The sequence below is a fragment of the Oreochromis aureus genome, linkage group 7, assembly GCF_013358895.1.
Source record: "Oreochromis aureus strain Israel breed Guangdong linkage group 7, ZZ_aureus, whole genome shotgun sequence".
Classification (NCBI taxonomy): Eukaryota; Metazoa; Chordata; class Actinopteri; order Cichliformes; family Cichlidae; genus Oreochromis; species Oreochromis aureus.
The window spans coordinates 30,979,162-31,000,785 of NC_052948.1; the positions used below are offsets into that span (position 1 = coordinate 30,979,162).

The window sequence follows — 21,624 nt, forward strand, 5'->3', positions numbered from 1 at the left end:
CCAGTATGTGCAGGTAAAGCTGGTCTTCTATGTTCTGCACTGCAAACTGTTTTACAGTACTCGTAGTTTCATGCAGTACACTTGCAATTCCACAGCACATACTCTACAATGTGTTTTACCAAATGCATGCATTACTGTTTATTACTGTACACAGGCATATTGTGACATTGCATTTCTGTCTCTCTCTAAAGCGTGTACTGGAGCTGGAAGCCAGGGAAACACTGCACACATTCATATATGTTGATGAGGCAGGTTTCAATCTGGCCAAAGGCAGAAGGCGTGGAAGGAATCGCATTGGACAGAGGGCAACCACTGATGTCCCTGGTCAGCGCGGAGGGAATATTACCATGTGTGCAGCCATCTCAGACAACGGCGTCCTCACCCATATCCCCCTTCTTGGTCCATACAATACCCAACATCTCCTGACATTTTTAGACACTCTTTACAGGGACCTAGTCCCTGAGAATGAGAGAGGTGGAGGCCAACTCAGCAAGTATGTTGTTGTCTGGGATAATGTCCGTTTCACCACTCCCATCAGGTCAGAGAGTGGTTTGCAGCACATGACAGAATTCTGGTTGAATATCTCCTCCATATTCCCCCATTCCTTAATCCAATAGAGGAGTTTTTCTCTGCCTGGAGGTGGAAAGTTTATGACCGGCATCCACATGAGCAAATGGCCCTGCTAGCAGCCATGGATGCAGCATGTGACGACATCACAGCAGGGTCCTGCAGAGGATGGATTCGCCACTCCAGGAGATACTTTCCTCGCTGCATTGCGAGGGATAACATCTGTTGTGATGTTGATGCAAATATGTGGCCAGACAGACAGGAACGTCTGGATGTGCCAGAATGATTTACTGTACTGTTACATGTGCTGTTTATTGTTCACATTAGTGCACAGCTCTACCAAATGGGTGATTTTATGTTTACATGTATTCTACAGTGAACAAGTGACTGTAGCATATTTTTCTTTTGCACAATTCTGTAGGATTACAAACACTTCTACACAATGGAAATGTGAAACGTACGTATTCAGTGTCTCAGTTACTCCCAAGACTCCCATAACATCTACAGTGACTTCACTGCACATTTCAGATGGCTGTACAGGTAGGCCATAGTGCTGTCGTCAGCATTTTCAGGTGTCACCAATTGTTTTTGCAATGGGAAACACTGAAATTATAAACTGTCATAGTGGAAACATGACAATGCCATTTGACTATCTTGTTCATACAGATGGTGTCAAGACTTTTCATTTTGATGGCACTGGCAGTTTCATTGACATGGATACTTGCTTTTGCGGTATGGATAATCAATTCTGTGCATGTGACGTGCTTTTGCAGGCTATCCACTAGGTTTTGCAGTTTGCACTAATTGTTTTGGGAAATGCACTAACTGCTGTGCAAATGTTGATGGTGTTCTGAGAAATGCACCAAAGCGACTGAGAAAAACTGTAATTACGCTGCAATAGATCTATGCTGCTGTGGGATTCCCATGATGCACTGAGTGTTTCCTCTTCAGTCACCTTTATTACTCACTGTGTTTGTACACCTCTCTGTATTTAATCATTAGTTATTATTAATCTCTGGCTCTCTTCCACAGCACGTCTTTTTCCTGTCCTGCCCCTCACTGAGCTTTGTTCTGCTGGAGGTTTTTCTGTTAAAAGATAGTTTTTCTTTCCCGCTGTCACCAAAGTGCTTGCTCAAAGGGGGTCATATGATAGTTGAGGCTGAGGCAGCTGTTGTTGTGATTTGGCACTATAAAAAATGAAACTGAGTGAGTGTTTATGCACTGTGAGCAGTACAGGGCATAAACAAGTGTTAGAATAAATGCTTTAAAACAGCATCTTTTGTTTCTGTATTTTTGATTTATTTTTAGTTGTCAGTGACTTTGAAGTGAACTAGAAGTGGACTTTCTACATTAAATACAAAGTTAATAATAAAGAATTGAATATGGTGTATATGGATGTATGGCTGTATAGATAGATAGATAGATAGATAGATAGATAGATAGATAGATAGATAGATAGATAGATAGATAGATAGATAGATAGATAGATAGATAGATAGATAGATAGATAGATAGATAGATAGATAGATAGATTTGTTTATTTGTTTGTTTGTTTGTTTGATCTGTTGGTTGATTCTCTCTCTGGCTGATGTTTTTATAGTAATTGACTTCCAGGTATGTAAACAGCCTCAGAGCATGTCTGATCTTGCTGCTGTGAGTCACAGTTACGAGAACATAACTGCTCCATTTCCTGTGGTGGAGTCCGCATGGATTTCACAATCATTATGAAATCAAATGCACTTCCAAACTGTGTTTATGAAGGAAGGCAGGCTACAGGAAGTAACCTGACACAGACAGTGACATTTGTCTGCTGTTTGATTTGCCCTTGGAGTCTTCAAACAGAACCCGAACTTCCTTGTGTAAATGCTTTTGCTTCTATAAAAGAAGCCTCAGAAATCTGTTTTTATACCACCTGCGAGCTGATGTTTATTGCCACAGCTATCACAACAATTCAGCTTGATTCATGACAGTTTTTTCTGTCAAGAAATAAACAGTTCTACACAAGAGGATTATCAGGATTATTACGATAATGATTGCATGGTTGTTGCTGCTGTCACTCTTCGGAAAAAGTACACAAGATGGACAAGAAAACGGTGAGTATGTCGTCATCTGACCTGTGATAATCTACAGGTATGAAAGGTATCTGATATGTTTAATAAAGTCAAGAAATATTGATTTCAGCTGCCTGTGCATACAAGATCATTTTTATGTGGAGTCTTTTTTTACTGGTCACATCAGCAAGCTTAATTTACATCAGCATGCAACAGTGGAGGTGCAACTCATTTTCAGGGACTTTGAAGTCTGTCTACATCATCTCGTTCATTGAGTGATTTGAGATTATTTGATTATAAGCAGGTGTTATAAGTGTTGTCTTTAACTATTTTTGTAGGTGTGTGTAAATTATATTATTTTCCTCATCACTGGTCACAGGAATGCCAAAGAAAATTGGTTGGCTTTGAGTAATAGTGTTATCGATATCATGCACAGTTTGCACTAAACAAGCATCACTGCGCTGAAGAACAAAGCCGAGGTGTCTTTTAGGCATTACTTTCACTAGTTTGTGTGAACTTCTTGACCTTGTTTGTGCTGTAGCTGGATTTTGGAGAATTATTAATGAAAATGTTTTAGAAATAATATGACTTGCTCTGTGTCCAGTTACACATCATCTTAACACTGTGCTGCTATCATGAGAATCAGTTAGCTGTATTGATTATACAACATCACATAATTGCATTGTGGCTTTTCTTTTTATCTTGCTTTTTATCCTCACACTTAATGCAGGCAATCAGATGCTAATTCCCCATCTTCTCTTGCATAACGTCTTAAGTGCAGTAATAGGGCAGAGCTGTCATTGCCCACTTTTACACTTCCTGTGCCCTCTGAGTTCCTCCCACAAAGAATTTAAAAACAAAAACAAAAAGATGCACAGGAATGGATGTTTGACACAGAACCAGAAAACTTAAACTCTACATTGCTATGTCAGATTGCTTCGCCTATTAAGAGTTAAGAGATGTTTATATTTACTTAAGGTCAATCTACTTCATTGAGCACATAACAAGCTGACACAGATACAAGTTTGATGGAGCCACCATGTAATCTATAAGAGCAAGTTTTGTACTCTGGCATTTTGGCCATCACCATGTTCATGCTGAAACCAGACGTGATCACATTTGGACAAGAAGGTTATCAGTGTGTATTGATAATCCACAAAGACACATATTCAGTTCAATTCAGTTCAGTCCAATCCAATCCAATTCCCCCATGAACAAGCACTTGGTGACGCTGGAAAGAAAAAACTCCCTTTTAACAGGATGAAACCTCTGACAGAACAAGGCAAATGACCCGAACCTTTGGAGGTTAGGGCAGAAAGACAGGACAAACATATTCTATGGAAGAGAGCTACAGATTAATAAGTACTGCATTTAATGCACAGTGGTGTATAAACACATAGTGACTATAGATGAAACACTCAATGCATCATGGGAATCCCCAGCAGCCTACGTCTATTGCAGCATAACTAAGGGAGGATTCAGGGTCACTTGATCCAGCCATAAATATATGCTTTAGCAAAAAAGAAAGTTTTAAGCCTAATCTTAAAAGTAGAGATCGTGTTTTCCTCCTGAATCCAAATTGGAAGCTGGTTCCACAGAAGAGGGTCCTGAAAACTGAAGGCTCTCCCTCCCATCCCATACTCTAGAAACCACAAGTAAGCCTGAAGTGCTTTAATGGGGTGATATGGTACTATAAGCTCATTAAGATAAGATGGGGCCTGATTATTTAAGACCTTTTATGTGAGGAGCAGGATTTTGAATTCACTTCTGGATTTAACAGGAAGCCAATGAAGGGAAGCCAAAACAGGAGAAATCTGCTCTCTCTTTCTAGTCCCTGTCAGCACTCTTGCTGCAGCATTTTGGATTAATTGAAGGCTTTTCAGGGAGTTTTAGGACATCCTGATAATAATGAATTACAGTAGTCCAGCCTGGAAGTAATTAATGCATGAACTAGCTTTTCAGCGTCACTCTGAGACAGGATATTTCTATTTTTAGGGATATCACCTTAATTGAATAAAGCAGTCCCACATATTAGTTATATTTGTGTTATATTATGCACATTGCAAAACATATCCTGGTTAAAAACAACTCCAACGTTCCTCACAATGTTACTGGAGGCCAAAGTAATGCCATCCAGATCAAGCATCTGGTTAGATCCCATATTTCTAAGATTTTTAGGGCTGAGAACAATAACCTCAGCTTTATCTGAATTTAGAAGCAGAAAGTTAGCGGCCTTCCAGGTCTTTATGTATTTAAGACATTCATGCAGTTTAACTAATTGATGTGTGTTATCTGGCTTCATGGATAGATAGAGTTGCAGTGAAAATGTATGCTATGCCTTCTGATGATATTGCCTAAGGGAAGCATGTATAATGTAAACAGAATTTGTCCTAGCACTGAACCCTGTGGAACTCCATAATTAACCTTAGTGTGTAAAGAGGACTCTCCATTTACGTGAACAAACTGGAGTCTGTTAAATAGATAAGATTCAAACCACTGCAGTGCAGTACCTGTAATACCTACAGCATGTTCTAATCCCTGTAATAAAATGTTACAGTCAGCAGTAGCCTAGCAGCTTCTGCACTGTGATGAATTCTAAATCCTGCCTGAAACTCTTCATATGAACCATTCCTTTGCAGATAAACTATTAGCTGTTTAACAACCTTTTTCAAGAATTTCTGTAGAAGAAAATGGCCTATAATAATTAGCTGGGTCAAGTGACTGCTTTTTAAGTAGTAGTTTAATTACCCTGCCATAAAGATCTGTGGTACAGTCCTTTAATAGATATAAAATGTCTTTGAGCAGTCTTGTCAAGTTAAATCAGAAGATTGATCTGAGAGAAAAAGTGTAAAAAAAAAAAAAAAAGTAGCTGCAGATTCAAATACTAGATCCAGTTCTATACAGGTTCACAGAAGAGCAAATATTGTTTCAGGGAATACAAGGACTGTATACAGTACAGTAATTTTTTAAGGGTGTTAAACTTTATTGTAGCACCCAGGAGAAAAGCCACAATGGTTTTTAACTCTCAGTGGTGGCTCAGTGTTTGTTTTATTTTATGAGTTTAAGGAGTGTTTTGATCTGGAAATGACTAATAGTATCAGATCGAAGAAGTGGATTGCCACTGATAAAGGCAACAGCACTAAAGGTGACATCACTAGAAACCAGAGGCTTTAACAAAACATCAGTACTGAGAATAGTGTAACGCTATTGGCACCACTATCCTGTGTCCTCACTGACTGCTGTTCAAATAGCCCAACAATTACATTTTTAAGCTCAAAAATTGTTCAGTGTTCCACTTTAACCATGGAATTTCTCCTTTAGGTGTGTTGCGTTGTGGACCTCAGAATGTAACTCTTGCCCACAACGATCAGACACTCCTGTTAAAGTGGGAAGATGACCCTTCTTGCTCTGTGATACGAGGTGGGCTCGTGTACGAGCTGCAGGTTCTCACTGCAGACAAACCTGTACACAGTGTAAGAGATTATTATGGGTAACTATAATCTTCACTTCTGTAGCCTCCAAACAAAGAACTGTTGCTCTAATTTGTTTATGATAATGTTGTAGGGTGAAGTTGTTGTGACACCTGCACAGATAGGATCTACTCATTCCTGGAAATGGACTTCCCATTTACCATCGCAGTGTGCTCGCCATTCAGTCCGGCTCAGGTCCCAATACAACAACCAATCAAGCCCATGGTTGCAGAAGACACTACCTGGTTAATATTGAATTCAAATCATTTTATATTTTCATAATTCTTACACATTTTACAGTCTTGCTTATTATGCTTCATTGTTGTTGTTTGGCAGGGATGCAAAGCCCAGCAGAAATATCAGTTTTCCCAAAGGACAAAATACTTGAAGTAGGCAGCAGAGCCACATTCTGCTGCATTGTGCCAGAAGGAAAAAGTTTCAGGAGAATGTATGTAAATGGGTATAAAGGCATCGAAAAAAAGATCAGTGAACATGTGCATGCCCTGACTGTTCACCTGGAAAAACAATCAGAAAACTGGAGTGATGTAATATGTGAAACAACCAAAGGAGAGAACAGTGGAGCCAGTTTTCACGCTGGCTGTAAGTATGAAGCAGCAGGTTGAGACGATGTTTTTTTTTTTCTTTCAAATTTATCTTCTAAATACAGATTGCTGGTTCTTATGGTTTTTTCTTGGTATTTGAAATAAATTTAGACCCCCCTGGCGACAGTGATCTTCAGTGTGAAACCCGGGATCTGGAATCTGTCGATTGTTTTTGGAATGTAGGAAGGAAAATGGAGGAACTTGACATAGTGAGAAGAAAATACCAGCTTCATGGAAGGTATAATACAACCACAGGGTTCACTATGGAAGCAATTTACTTGTTTACTTATAAACAAGTAAATAAAACGTAATCTGACAACTTCAAAGGATTCACTGATTCACTCGGCACTTTATTAGGAACCCCTGTTCAATTGTAGCAGAGGTCGGAAGATCATGGCTCACTGCTAAATTTAAACCTTGAAAGCACTGAAATATAAACGGGGCGGGGGGGCACATCCCTGGCATTCCTTGACATCAAGTACCCATAGTTCATACTTGGAAAGTTCACTACAGAGTCCAGACGTCTGAGTGTGGGAGGATGGTCTTTCTAAAACTGGAATGGCAGCATAGTTGATGACTTCACAGTGTGTGTGTGTGTGTGTGTGTGTGTGTGTGTGTGTGTGTGTGTGTGTGTGTGTGTGTGTGTGTGTGTGTGTGTGTGTGTGTGTGTGTGTGTGTGTGTGTGTGTGTGTGTGTTTTAAAGCATTTCTTCCTTATTCTCACTGTGATTAATATTCACAAAGAAAATCAGACACCTATCAGGATTCTTTAAAATAAAAATTAATAATTTAAGAACTGCACACTGTTATAATCTTGATCCTGAAACATTTTTTGAAGCTTGTTAGTAACATACATACAGAAGAGTAGAAACTGTAAAAATTATAAATCTCGAGGTGCCAGCCTCTTTTGTGTTAATCTCATCTGTAGATCTGAATGATACCTACCTGCCTTTAGTGGTTTTTCATTTTTCATTTTTGACTTTGTTTAATTTCTATAATTTGTTTCAAATTATCTAACAAGCCTGTTACGCAGTTAAGCAACAAAGGTCATTACATGACTGTAATACACACTTCATCTATTAAAATGTTTTATGTTGTTGTATCAGAGTCCCCAAACTTACAGTATGCAGTTGGTGTTTAGATTAAAGGTGAATCAATAATAAAACAGATAATTTGACGTATTTTGGAGATGGTTTGACATAAGCCTTTGTCAACATGATGGTCAAATGCACCCAAAAGGCTTTTATTTTCTTCTCTGGATAAAATCATTTTTAATGTGAGTTGTAATTTAAAAAATAATAATAAATTGAAACAGCAATAATGCATTTATACATCAACAAATGAAGATGAGCCAAAGATTCAGTTCCACAGGTCATTTCTGAAAACTTTAGGCCAGGTTTTTAAAATAGTGTAAAGGCCACTGGTTTGATTTCAGCAAGAGATACAAATTCCCTTTTTTCAATTCAATTCAATTCAATTTTATTTATATAGCGCCAAATCACAACAGAAGTCGCCTCAAGGCGCTTTATATTGTACAGTAGATAGCACAATAATAAATACAGAGAAAAACCCAACAATCATATGACCCCCTATGAGCAAGCACTTTGGCGACAGTGGGAAGGAAAAACTCCCTTTTAACAGGAAGAAACCTCCGGCAGAACCAGGCTCAGCGAGGGGCGGGGCCATCTGCTGCGACCGGTTGGAGCGAAAGAAGGAAAACAGGATGAAAGACATGCTGTGGAAGAGAGACAGAGATTAATAACAGATATGATTCGATGCAGAGAGGTCTATTAACACATAGTGAGTGAGAAAGGTGACTGGAAAGGAAAAACTCAATGCATCATGGGAATCCCCGGCAGCCTCACGCCTATTGCAGCATAACTAAGGGAGGATTCAGGGTCACCTGGTCCAGCCCTAACTATATGCTTTAGCAAAAGGAAAGTTTTAAGCCTAATCTTGAAAGTAGAGATAGTGTCTGTCTCCCGAATCCAAACTGGAAGCTGGTTCCACAGAAGAGGGGCCTGAAAACTGAAGGCTCTGCCTCCCATTCTACTTTTAAATACTCTAGGAACAACAAGTAGGCCTGCAGTGCAAGAGCGAAGTGCTCTAATAGGGTGATATGGTACTACAAGGTCATTAAGATAAGATGGGGCCTGATTATTTAAGACCTTGTATGTGAGGAGCAGGATTTTGAATTCAATTCTGGATTTAACAGGAAGCCAATGAGGGAAGCCAAAACAGGAGAAATATGCTCTCTCTTTCTAGTCCCTGTCAGCACTCTTGCTGCAGCATTTTGGATTAGCTGAAGACTTTTCAGCGAGTTTTTAGGACATCCTGATAATAAAGAATTACAGTAGTCCAACCTGGAAGTAATAAATGCATGAACTAGTTTTTCAGCATCACTCTGAGACAGGATATTTCTAATTTTAGAGATGTTGCGCAAATGGAAGAAAGCAGTCTTACATATTTGTTTAATATGTGCGTTGAAGGATATATCCTGGTCAAAAATGACTCCAAGGTTCCTCACAGCATTACTGGAGGCCAAGGTAATGCCATCCAGAGTAAGAATCTGGTTAGATACCATATTTCTAAGATTTTCAGGGCCGAGTACAATAACCTCAGTTTTATCTGAATTAAGAAGCAGAAAGTTAGCGGCCATCCAGGTCTTTATGTCTTTAAGGCATTGCTGCAGTTTAACTAATTGGTGTGTGTTACCTGGCTTCATGGATAGATAGAGCTGCGTGTCATCTGCATAGCAGTGAAAATTTATGCTATGTCTTCTAATGATGCTGCCTAGGGGAAGCATGTATAATGTAAATAGAACTGGTCCTAGCACTGAACCCTGTGGAACACCGTAATTGACCTTAGTGGGTGAAGAGGACTCTCCATTTACATGTACAAATTGGAGTCTATTAGATAGATATGATACAAACCACTGCAGTGCAGTACCTTTTCAGATGCAGTTTGAAAGGCATCCAGTATAAAAGCCTTCCAAATCAAAACACAGGGGTACATGCTCTGGTAACCCCTTGTGAAAAGGGAATAGCTGACAGTAGCTTTAACTTGATGTGTTAACTTGCACTTTTTTGGGGCCTGAATTACTTCTAGGACCAAAAATGCAATTTTTGGCACTTCGGCTAACCTTGATAGGAATGGTCTACAACAGCACTGCTTTCAGCTAAGTAGACTTGTGAAAAACTGTTTTCCCCCATTCCTGATTTTATATTGTTTTGTATGTTTGTGCTTCTGTGTTATTGTTAATATTTAAGCAATGTATATTTTTACATTTTAGCCCATGCATCAGTGGACATTTGGGCAAATGCTTCCAAAAAGTGGAGGTGGATGCTGCTGAGAGGAACTGGACCTTAACAGTTACTAATCCTCTGGGAAAGCTTGAGCTCCATGACAAGGCGGACCTGACCAAAAGAGGTAAAGGTTTGGAAAAAATGAGGGAAAAATGACTATTTTTAATCCTTAAGATCAGCTGATTGTTGTGATCTTTTGTTTTAGTGCACATGGTTGCTCCAGAAAAAGTGGCAGCTTCAACTGTGAACCCCAGAAACATCAGTCTGAAATGGAGCTGGACTGTGCAGAAGTACAGTAATCTCAACCTCACATGCCAAGTAGATGTCAGCGATGGAGACTCTAATACCAAAGTGAGTAGTTTAAAAAAGAAAGTTTACATATTGGCTTTTCAAAGTAAAAGTCTTCACTGAAGTCAGCTAACATAATTCTTATCCTTGCGGGTTTTCCAGACTAAAAACTTTGGAGTTGGCCTAACAGCTGCAGTTATCAAGGACCTGATACCACACTGGGACTATGACGTGAGGGTTCGATGTGGAACAGCACAGCATTTCTGGAAATGGGGTGACTGGAGCAAAAGTGTCAAAATCCGCACAAAGGGTGATGGTAAGTATTTGGGGGGTTTTTTTAGGAGAAAAGACTTAAAAAATTCGAGAATATAACAGATGTTGTTTGTCTGGTTGCACCACAGTTCCAGATGCTCTTGACGTGTGGATGAAGGTGAAGGAAGACCAGACTGTAATCTCCTGGAAGGTGAGTCCAAGTTGCCTTTTACAAAGTGTTTTTTTAAGTCACTAAGTCTGGAAACTGACTCACTTTGGTAGCCAGTCTCAAGTGGTCACCAGTGGAATTACAAATACACTTTTACTTACAGCTAGTCTGAAAAGCAATACTAAATATTAATAAACTTATGTGGAAAAAATATCTTTTAATAAATCTATTTGAAAAAATATCAGTGCAACAACTTATACAGTTAGAAAGTGATGTTTCAGAGGACACTGTTACCATTTCAGGTCTTGATGTTACTTCTCCACAGGTGCCACTGACCAATCAGAGCCATGGAGAAATCTTTGACTACAAAGTGTCCTGGGCAAAGACCAAAGAGAAAAATCAACCAAACCAAACCAACGTGTCCAGAAGCAATCACAGGCTTACACTCACGCTGGACCCCAGTGAGGAGTACATGGTCACCATCACGGCTAGAAACATAAACGGCAGCTCATCCCCATCGACCATCATCATCCCCCGCCTCAATCTAGGTATGAAGCTAACAGAGCACCACACATTACAGATAAGCTCATTTTGATTTCCATTTGGGGAAGAGGTTTGATTTTATCTAATCTGTGCAGATGCCTGTAAGCAAAGGGTTTTCTAAACTGAGCCCCATAGTATCTCATACTGAACTGGAGATTGTTATTCATGCATTCATTTCATCACGATTGGACTACTGTAATTCACTGTTTACATGTCTAAACAAAAACTCCCTGGAGCGTCTGCAGATTGTCCAAAATGCTGCAGCAAGGCTTCTGACAAGAACATCTAAGTACTCTCATGTGACACCGTTGCTTATACAGCTGCACTGGCTCCCCATTGAATTCAGAGTCCATTTTAAGATACTGGTTCTGACATTTAAAGCTCTTCAAGGACAAGCACCAGCATATATCATTGAACTGTTACAGCCCTATGTCCCTAGTAGGTCCCTGAGGTCTTGTGATCAGGGCCTACTTGTTATTCAGCATACTAGGCTGAAAACCAAGGGTGATAGAGCTTTTGCCACTATGGCCGCCAGACTGTGGAACTCTCTTCCTCAGAACTTAAGATCTGCAGACTCATTGATTACTTTTAAAAAAAACAGCTAAAAACACATCTTTTTAGAATTGCATTTTGTTAACTTTGGACTGCTTCTGTTTTATACCTTGTGAAGCACTTTGTGATCTTTTATCTAGAAATGTGCTATATAAATAAAATTTTACTTACTTACTTACTTACAAATGCAGAATTTTAAAAATTAATTTTCCTGCTCAAATGATGTGATATATTATAAGTATACAAATAGTGATTCATGAAGAGTATAGAAATTGTGGCCTCATCTTAAAAGGGAAGCCAAATGCCCTAAACCTGCACTTCATTCTTTCTAATGCCCATAAGGGGGCTTCTCCTTGTTTGAGAGTCTAAGAGTCCTTAGAGTGCGACACTCTGCTTCAGTCAGGTCATAAAAACAATGGATGATCTCAAAGTTGCTATGCTCATTTTTCATGTAGAGTCATGGGTAAAACTGTTTTTTAACGAGTCTCATTTTTCAGATAAATCCGAGGTGAAGACCTCCTGGATCAGTGGCAGCAATGGTAGCTTCTTCCTGTCCTGGCCTGTTAGTCCTAACGCCAGCTGTGGCTACATAGTGGACTGGTGTCCAGTCTTCGGTAATTGCACCTTTGAGTGGATGAAAGTGCCTCCCAACAGAACTCTTACCACAGTTTTTTCAAGTACGTCCTCATCTTTGCCTACAAAACTGTTGCAGATCATATTTGCATCTGTTTCAGCACAGCTCCTTTTGTTATTCCAGAGAACTTTGAGGATGGTCGGAGATACCTGCTGTCCATATACGCCTGCACAGAGAGAGCTCCGGTGCTACTACAGAGAAGAGAGGGCTACGTCAGAGAGACCAGTAAGACTGATTCAGTGATTTCTTACAAAATGTGATGGTTCAATCAGCAGTGTATTTTATGCATGTCACATCTTTCCAGAAATAGAAGGCGAGCTGTTTAAACTGAAAAACAAACAGGAAGACTCGGCTGTTGAGGTATCCTGGGAGCCCATACCTCTGGAAAAGCAGACAGCTTCCATCCATGGATATATTCTCTACTACCAGGACAAGAGCGGGGATGTTTTTAACGTGAGCACAGGTACAGTATGAAGGCATACTCACTCAGGCCGGCTAAGATTTCAGTGTGGACATTAAGCATAGGATCAGCACTTTTTCATAGATGCTCTGTTAGCTGAAGTTTAATCCATTGTTAGTGTTTACCTCCTGGCATATGATGACCTTCCTCTTCCAGTATTTGGATCAGGAAATGGCTAATTTGGGGCGATCGTGGCTCAAGATTGGGAGTTCGCCTTGTAATTGGAAGGTTGCCGGTTCAAGCCCTGGCTTGGACAGTCTCGGTCGTTGTGTCCTTGGGCAAGACACTTCACCCGTTGCCTACTGGTGATGGTCGGAGAGCCCGGTGGCGCCAGTGTCCGGCAGCCTCACCTCTGTCAGTGCGCCCCAGGGCAGCTGTGGCTACAATGTAGCTTGCCATCACCAGTATGTGAATGTGTGTGTGTGTGAATGGGTGAATGACTGGATGTGTAAAGCGCTTTGGGGTCCTTTGGGACTAGTAAAGCGCTATACAAATACAGGCCATTTACCATTTAATAACACAAGAATTAACAAATGGATATAATGCCCCCTTGTGGTAGTCTAAAAAGAAAACAAAACAAGCCTCCTTTTTGTTGGTCTCAGCTTGTAGATTTAGGCTACACATGATTGCAAAAATTCACTAAAAAATTATGTTTGAAATGATTGCAGACCACAACATTCTTCACACAAATCACCCCCAAAATATCCAAATTCTTAGACACCATTTTTTGCACCCTTTATAGTAACCTGAACATGTTGCCGATGCGTCGTTTACAAATTGATTGGAATTGATTGACACACTTAATCACACTATTAATTTTCTCTACTGATATCAAAGTCCTAGTTTTGTTTCTTCACACATAAAGATTAGCTTGTGACTGAGATAAATAAAGTTAGTCTCCAGCGTTGCCCAATGATCATAAACATGTATTTATGTTGTAATAATGGCGGTCACGCTGTGTTGATTTAGATGATCCTGAAGCCACCAGCCTCACTGCAAAGAACCTGAACATCAGTACGTACACCTTGACAGTGACAGCATCAACAGCAGTTGGACTTTGTGGTAATACATCCATCATTGTCATCTTGAATCCCCCGGGTAGGTTAATTATTTTCCCATATGGACTATTTTCTTTAGTAAGACTGTCAACATTTGTCATTTTCTTTGATTTACTCGATGTGATTCATTGTTTTCACTAGCTTATAACTTGATAATGCTGACCTTGATATCCCTGGGAGCAGTTTTTCTTATTGTGTCTGTCAGCATAATCATCTGCTACAGACACTGGGCATGGTAAGCAATGCACATTTATTTTCAGTGTAATCTCTCTCTTTTTTCTCATTTTTTTCCCCATTTATTTATATTCATTTTTTAACCCAACAGCATCAAGCACAAAGTCTGTCCTCCAATCCCGAAGCCAGTGCTGACTGAGTGGCTAACAGTAAGTTGTCACATTAAAGGATAACTTTGATGGGGCACTTAACAATACCTAACCAATTAGTTTCTGGTGCCAAACATGACTTTAACTCAAGTTAAAATGTTTGCATCAGTAAAAGTTCTTTTTTTTTTTTTTTTTTTTTTTTTTAATACCACCAAATTTATTTCTAAAGTTTTTTGTGATAAACAAGCAAATTAAAACTCTTTTACTGACTCACTTCTGGAGCCATTCAAGGAGTGTTTGGCTGACTAATACTACATCTATACATCCTTCTATTGTACTAATTAATTATTTATTTGTTTCATTATCATAATCGATATGGATCGATGTCTTTCTTGTGAATGTGAGGTCATTTACTCTGTTTTTCAGGATGAACATACCATTTGTCATCTTCACTTTGATCAGAGTCACTACAGCGAGGTCTTGGATGTTCCTGAGCTGCACGATTATTTTAGTGCACCACAGCCTGTTGTTGGCCAGGACTACATGCATTCTTTTACCTTCTCTCAGACTCCCAAAGGTTACTATAATAAGCCTATGAAAAAACTCGAGCCATGCCTTACTTTACCCACTACAGGCCTCACATTTCGGCCAGGCGTTCCATTTTTTCCAGGAAATGATGTATTTCCTAACCCTTCATATAACCTGATAGTGCAGGGTGAAGACCAGCAGTCACAATCACATCCTGAGATCCAGGAGGGGATGCTTATAATTGATAGCAGATACCAGCCTCAGAGTCCTGAAGAGACCTTTACCGCAACTCAGCCTGAGGACGTGCCAGACAGTCCTCTTTCATATTCGTCCACTTACATTTTGTTGCCACAGAAGACGTCCAAGTAGCTGCTGCATGTGTGAACACATTTAAAACTTATGTGAGTACTTCAGGCATTGCTAACTGCTGTATAGTTCATCCATCATCCACCAGTTCATCATTGAGCCAACCAGGGTTAGGGTTGGGTTTTGCTTTAGTCACACGCTAAACAGGCATCATTTTAAATGTAAAAGATGTTTCCTTTCAATAAAGTCTCAGACTCACTGCCCAGCTCTAACCTGGTGGATGCTGGGTATGATCACTATATATCACGCATGTATGAATCTCTATAGAAGTGATAATTATAGTCATAAACAAGCTTTCTAATAGTGAGTAATCTGTTTGGCTTCAGGCTTTCAGGTAATTGTGAGCCACCATTACCACATATTTTAAGAATGAAAAAGATACAGCTGAAACACTGTTCCAACTAACACAGCTCTGGGATCCATAGAAAGATACTGCATGCCAGGCACATGTGGATGCGTCACCACTTTGTCAGTACAGAAGAAACGAATGTTCTCAGAAACAGCAGAACAGTAAAACTCCTACAGGAAAGTCCTCCCTAGGGTTAATTAGTGGACTTCAAGGTAAGCATGTGTACCTCTTTAAAGGCCAAAGCAGCACATATATGTTGCCAAGCGGTAAAAGGTCCATATTAACAACAATTCTTCAACTTGTTTAGGTGCAAAATCAGAAGTAAAACGTAGCTTCGGAGAACATTTCTACCAGTTAGAGTTTTTTTGTTTTGTTTGTTTTTTTGTTTTGTTGTCGTCAAGTTTACTGAACCTTGTGTCATTTTAATACTGTATAACAATAAAAACATACAAGGAAATGCAATCTTTATTTCAACTTATTCTAATGAATGTAGTAAACTCAAGCAAAGGAATTTTTTTTAAATGGTAACTTTCCTTCACACCTAAAAGAGAAGTGATCACATTCAGGGGTAACGTGAGATTCAGCAGGTGTATCGACTCAAAGACTCAAAAAAGAGCCAAAATAATCTACATCATAAACTCCAGTAGATTTTATGTACAGAGTGGGATTAGCTGAGCTGTGCTGCTGCTCGTTGTGTTTCTATCAGACTGAATTCATCATAAACAGCTGATTGTGACAGATTTCACACTCCTTACAGTTTTATACTATTAAAGTTAAAACTAATCAGCATTGTCGCCTTAAATTTAATTCTCTGCTACCCTTGATGTAACCTTACTGTTAGGGTGATTTTGATCAAAGTTGTCATTGTTGTGCTTAAACTTGTAAACCTTGCCTTAAACTGCATGTTTAGATATTCTTCTGTTCTCCTCCCCCACATGTAGGGTGTGGGGTGGCTGTAGCTCAGGTGGCAGAGCAGGTCAGCCACTAATCAGAAGGTCGGTGGTTCGATCCCAGGCTGCCTCCTGGCTGCATGCCAAATATCCTTGGGCAAGATACTAGCCCCATGTTTGCCTACTGGTGGTGGTCAGAGGGCCCGGTGGCGCCAGTGTCCGGCAGCCTCGCCTCTGTCAGTGCGCCCCAGGGTGGCTGTGGCTACAACGTAGCTTGCCATTGCCAATGGGTGAATGACTGAATGTAGTGTAAAGCGCTTTGGGGTCCTTAGGGACTGAGTAAAGTGCTATACAAATGCAGGCCATTTACCATGTAAGATGGTGGGGGAGGTTATAGCTATAGTGTTTAACTGCAGGCACATTCCATCTAAAGGTTCTGGTTTCCTTATCTGGTAAAGGATGTTTGCTCCCTGCCATTTAAGAGCTCACCTATGCTTGTATATGGTGGACCGTTAAAGGGGTTAAACCGTATACAGGGGTGGGGGGAGATGACACTTTTTATGACCAGGGATGTTGTTAAAACGGTTGTAACCAGGAAGTCACACACACAGACACACATACACACGTGCTCGCACATGTATGCACACGCACACAGTGTTTTAACCTTTTATGACCATATGGGTTTTACAATGGGTGGTGCGTGTTCACTGAATAAAGGCTGCAGGGAATACTGGTTCTTTGGAGTTGGCTGGGAACAGGTGGAGGAGCTTTCAGCTCCAAGAGCCTGATTCCAACCAGGCTTCCCTTGTGCGCAAGTTAAAAACCAGTTGAACTCTGTTTGTCTTGCTTTGTTCACGGGTGATAAGTCTCTGAACCAGCGGGGCCTGCATGCGCAGACCTAACACTTACACTTACCATGAACATCACCATCTTTCTCTATCTCTGACTGAGGCTATGTCCACACTAATTGTTTTCTCTCCGTTTTGGCCTCCCGTCCACACTGAGACGGCGTTTTCCCCGAAGGAAAAACACATACATTTGAAGACGGTGCTTTCGCGTCGCAGTGTGGACAGCGAAAACAATGACGCATGTTAGGCATGTGATGCAGTCATGTGACCAATTAAACAAAGATAGCAGAGGGCATTATACAGCAGATGTTTTGTTTGCTCTCAATTTTGACAGCCCTATTAAAGATTAATATCAGTCTGTACATGCTCCAGAGAGCTTTTCTTCAAATTCTTTAATTCTCACTCACTTTTGCAACTTTGTACTTTTGTGTTACTCCCAGCAACAACTCCACCTCATTGTTAGTCCATTTAAAAAAACTCGGTGCTTTTCCTCAACATTTTGCCGCAACAAAGAGCCGGGAAGTAAATAAGCGGCAGACAGATGAGGCAGGCCGAATCTTCTTGCGTTTCACGTATGCGCAGTACTGGAACGTAAGCGTTTTCGGCCGCTTCAATGTGGACGCACAACTCTGTGAAAACGACTGAAAACGATAGTGTGGACGCGGAGCGTTTTCAGACGAAAACGCCGTTTTCAAATCTATCGGGGCTAGTGTGGACGTAGCCTGAAGTTATCAGACATGTCTGCGTCTTTCATGCAAACTACAGGCGACATCTGTCGTCAGTCTGGATTTGTGACCTCCAGCAACCTCTCGCCAGTCACTCGGGGGGTAATGCCTGATTTCTAGAACACTAAAGGTTTGTTTGCTGTTAACTGTTCTGGGGTTTTGGACAGTTTAAAGCCAACACTGTGAATAAAGAAAATGTATTTCTAAAGCTCGATTTACTCTCTGCAGAGAAAAAATCAATTATGATTGATCTAAATAAATCTCTGCAGAGCTAACTCCAAAGTCTACGCAAGCTGGTTGCACTTTTATTTTATTACTGGTGTGTCTGAGTCACTCTGTCATCACTACAGAAACTTTCATGTAGCTGCTAAGAGGTCTTTTCTGTTGATCTGCGTTTTTAAGAACCACAAAATTACCTTTGATTCAATGCTGTCAACCAATAAAACAAGGAAAAGTGTTTTATGTGATGCTTTGATTGTGTTTGGTTACCTTCAAAGAGTGCTGGGTTGTGAGAAATAGTAAAGCAAAAGGAAGACGGTGACCTGCTGTGTAGATGTTTGCATAGTGAACACTAGTCAGCACTTCATTAGTGATGACACTGAGCTTTCACAAATTACATGGCAGGAGTGCAAAGTATGCAAGTGCTTTTATATTGTTTGGCTGCTGGTCTATTCTTTGCATCACTTCCACTTCCCTACACTGTAAAACTCCATGCTGACATCATTGCTCTCCTCTAATCATCTTTCTCCCCGCCTTCTTCAAGCAAATCAGCCTCCACTCAACATACTTTAAATCGCACTGCTCATCTCTCACTCCGTTTTGCAGACTCCTTTGTGCAACCCAGGCTGCTCAGTGCTCCATCCAATTCTTAATCTTACCTTCCAACCACCACCCTCTGGATTCTGGAAGGACCTGCCATAATTCCTATCACCGCTATGATTTTGTTCTGCTGTGACAGGCCAAGCACTGTAGCCCAGTTTAACCCTACAGAGGAATGGAAATCTCTAACAAACAAAAATAACAATGTACATCTGCTCTTTGGCAGGGCAATTAGAGATATGCCACCAGACCAATGACTCCGAAAGCTAAAATTAGCTAATAATTTCTAGTGATCTAGCCTACAATTGCAAACGTTTTTGACCTGCCTTAAAGAACAAAAAAAAGGAAAAAAGAAAAGAGCAGAAAAAAGCAGGAATTTTATAAGTCACAGCAACATCCCTGCATTGTTGAGGCTCAAATAAATGCCTACCCCCCCTAATATTTGGTTTTATGTCTCTTAGCAACTCAGACCTCAATGAGGCACTTCTTGTAGCCATCAACAGTCTTCTGGCATAATTCTGGCTCGGTATTTCACCACCGTTCTTGGCAGGATTGGAGGAGTTGAGAGAGAGGGTGTAAACTGATTGGTTTATTGGCATGGACCCAGCTGTTTAGAGTAGTCCACAAATTTTCAATAGCGTTGAAGTCCGGGCTCTGGGAAGGCCATTCCAGAAGCTTAATGTCAGTCTGCCGTATCCATTAGAAAAACAGTTTTGATTGTGTTTAGGGTCATTGTCCTGTTGGAAAATACAATCCTGTCTAACCTTTAACTTCACTTTTGAGGTGAAGGCTCCTCATACGTTATTTCATCCACTTTATCAATGTTCAGGACCACTGGCAGCAAACACTGGATGATGCTACCACCACCACATATGTGCCTTTAGGGTTGAAAGCCTCATCTTTACCTCTCTAAACATGTTTTTTGTCATTGTGGCCAAATAGCTCAATCTCGAATATGTCTGACGAGAAAACCTCTCCAGAAGGCATTTGGCTCATCCATGTGGGCAGCTGCAAATTTCAGATGAACTTGAAAATGTTGATTTTGAAGCACAGGTTTCTTTCTACCTCTCAGGCAATGAAGATGTAAAACTGGCTTCTCTGTGTACAGTGATGCTGGTGATTCGTGAGTTTACATTTCATGCAAGGCTTGATCGCTGGCAGTTCCTGGGTTGTTCCTAAAGATAAAACCTAACCAACTTCCTCTCATCTAAGGGTGACAATCTGGGTCTTCTTCCAGACCTCAGCAAGGTGGAGACACATTTAAATACCTTGTAAATTTGTGAATTCTTTTATGTAGCTGCTGAGAGGTCTCTTCTGTTGATTTGTTTTCATAAAAACCCTGAAATTACCTTTGATTCAATGCTGTAAACCAATGAAACTTGAAAAGTTGTAAAGAAACAGCTCCAACTGACAGTAAAGCACCACGAAGAACATGTGACCACCTGCACTGATGTTGTCATAATGAGTAATGAACACTAGAGGGAGCCAGTGCAGCATTAGTGATGAGGGTGAGCTGTCACTTGGGGGGCTAAGTGTCCCTCTTCATGTGAGAAAGCTCCACATTTTTGTTCTATTTTATTCCTTGTTCCACATTTTGAGATATTTTTGCACATTTTGACTAGTTCTGCAGGACATGTACATTTCTAACATCTGGCTGTTGACTGTTTATGAAGGGAAGGAATTTTATTACATTCAGACGGAAAAAAAAGCATATACCAATCTATGGGTACAAGACAATGTGGAAGTACATAAAGACTATTACATGAGACCAAGAGAACAAACTTCAGCTTCTTTGTATTGTACTTTGCTTACCAAGAGATTTCAGAATATATGTATCCTATACACTCTAAATGTATTTTATTTTTATTTTAGTTTGTTTCAGCCAGAGCTGTCGCACATTAGGAGTGCAATGTATACATTTACACATTTCCATACATTTTTGCACTTAGCTGTATTTCTGACGTACTTCTACTCTTTCTGCATGTACAGAGTCTTTTGTTTAAAAGAGCTACATGCTTCAGTAACTGCCGCAGGCAGGAATCGCCTTAACTTCAGCGGTGTAGTCAGGCACTCTTTCACATTTCAGATGACTTGTTTGTTGAAAAGAAAAAAAAAATCACTGAAATCCCAAATTGCTTGGCTGTACTTACTGTGCATAACAAAAGGATTTGATGGATAAAGAGAAAAACAGTTTAACCTTCTTTTTGTGCTCCTACATGTCCTCAGCCCTCCTGGAATGACACAGGAAAAAAAACCTAACAAAAACAAGTCAGCGAGGAAATACATGCGATTTCTGACCAAGATGAGAAATGAAACACTGGAGAAACACCTGCAGTTCCTGTAACGTCCACATGAGGTTGGCTCCAGAAGAGAATCAGTCCCCACAATCTTTTCTTAGGGTGAGCTTCACAAACAGGTTTCTTTGATTAGAAAAACTGAGCAGTGTTTGACGTGTTCTTAAACTGCTTTATGTACTTTAAGTAACTGGACGTGTGTTTTTCATAGATCTTTAGGCAGCAGTTTTAGTGGTTTGCCACATGAAAAGGAAACAGGTCTGTATGTGGCCCAGGATGTAAAATGATTTTCACACCCCTGGTTTAGATGAAAAGATTATGGTTTATGTAAAAATAAAACCCCTCACAACAAAAACTGGAACATATTTAAATTGAGAGCAATTCATTTTATTTACGCTTTGACAAAACGGCAGTATTTTATCTCCAGGAAATAGAACAGGCGAAATAGCCAGCAGCTAAGTCCACATTTTAATTTTAATTTTTCAAACAATTATGTTAAGTAAAAGTTCCCCACATGTAGTTAAGAAGGATC

At 40.2% G+C, this 21,624-nt stretch overlaps 1 protein-coding gene across 1 annotated transcript; it reads left to right on the plus strand.

The window, feature by feature from the left end:
• The first annotated feature begins 2,363 nt into the window (after window positions 1-2,363).
• LOC116334114 (leukemia inhibitory factor receptor-like) lies at window positions 2,364-15,959 on the plus strand. Its single transcript, XM_039614407.1, has 17 exons — window positions 2,364-2,660; window positions 5,940-6,091; window positions 6,183-6,333; window positions 6,425-6,688; window positions 6,802-6,928; window positions 9,982-10,118; window positions 10,200-10,345; window positions 10,445-10,598; window positions 10,684-10,745; window positions 11,029-11,251; window positions 12,296-12,475; window positions 12,556-12,657; window positions 12,737-12,895; window positions 13,862-13,990; window positions 14,092-14,185; window positions 14,276-14,333; window positions 14,700-15,959. Exons 1-17 carry the CDS (start codon window positions 2,597-2,599, stop codon window positions 15,168-15,170), a joined length of 2,673 nt encoding a protein of 890 aa, XP_039470341.1. The 5' UTR covers window positions 2,364-2,596; the 3' UTR covers window positions 15,171-15,959.
• Window positions 15,960-21,624: the final 5,665 nt, after the last annotated feature.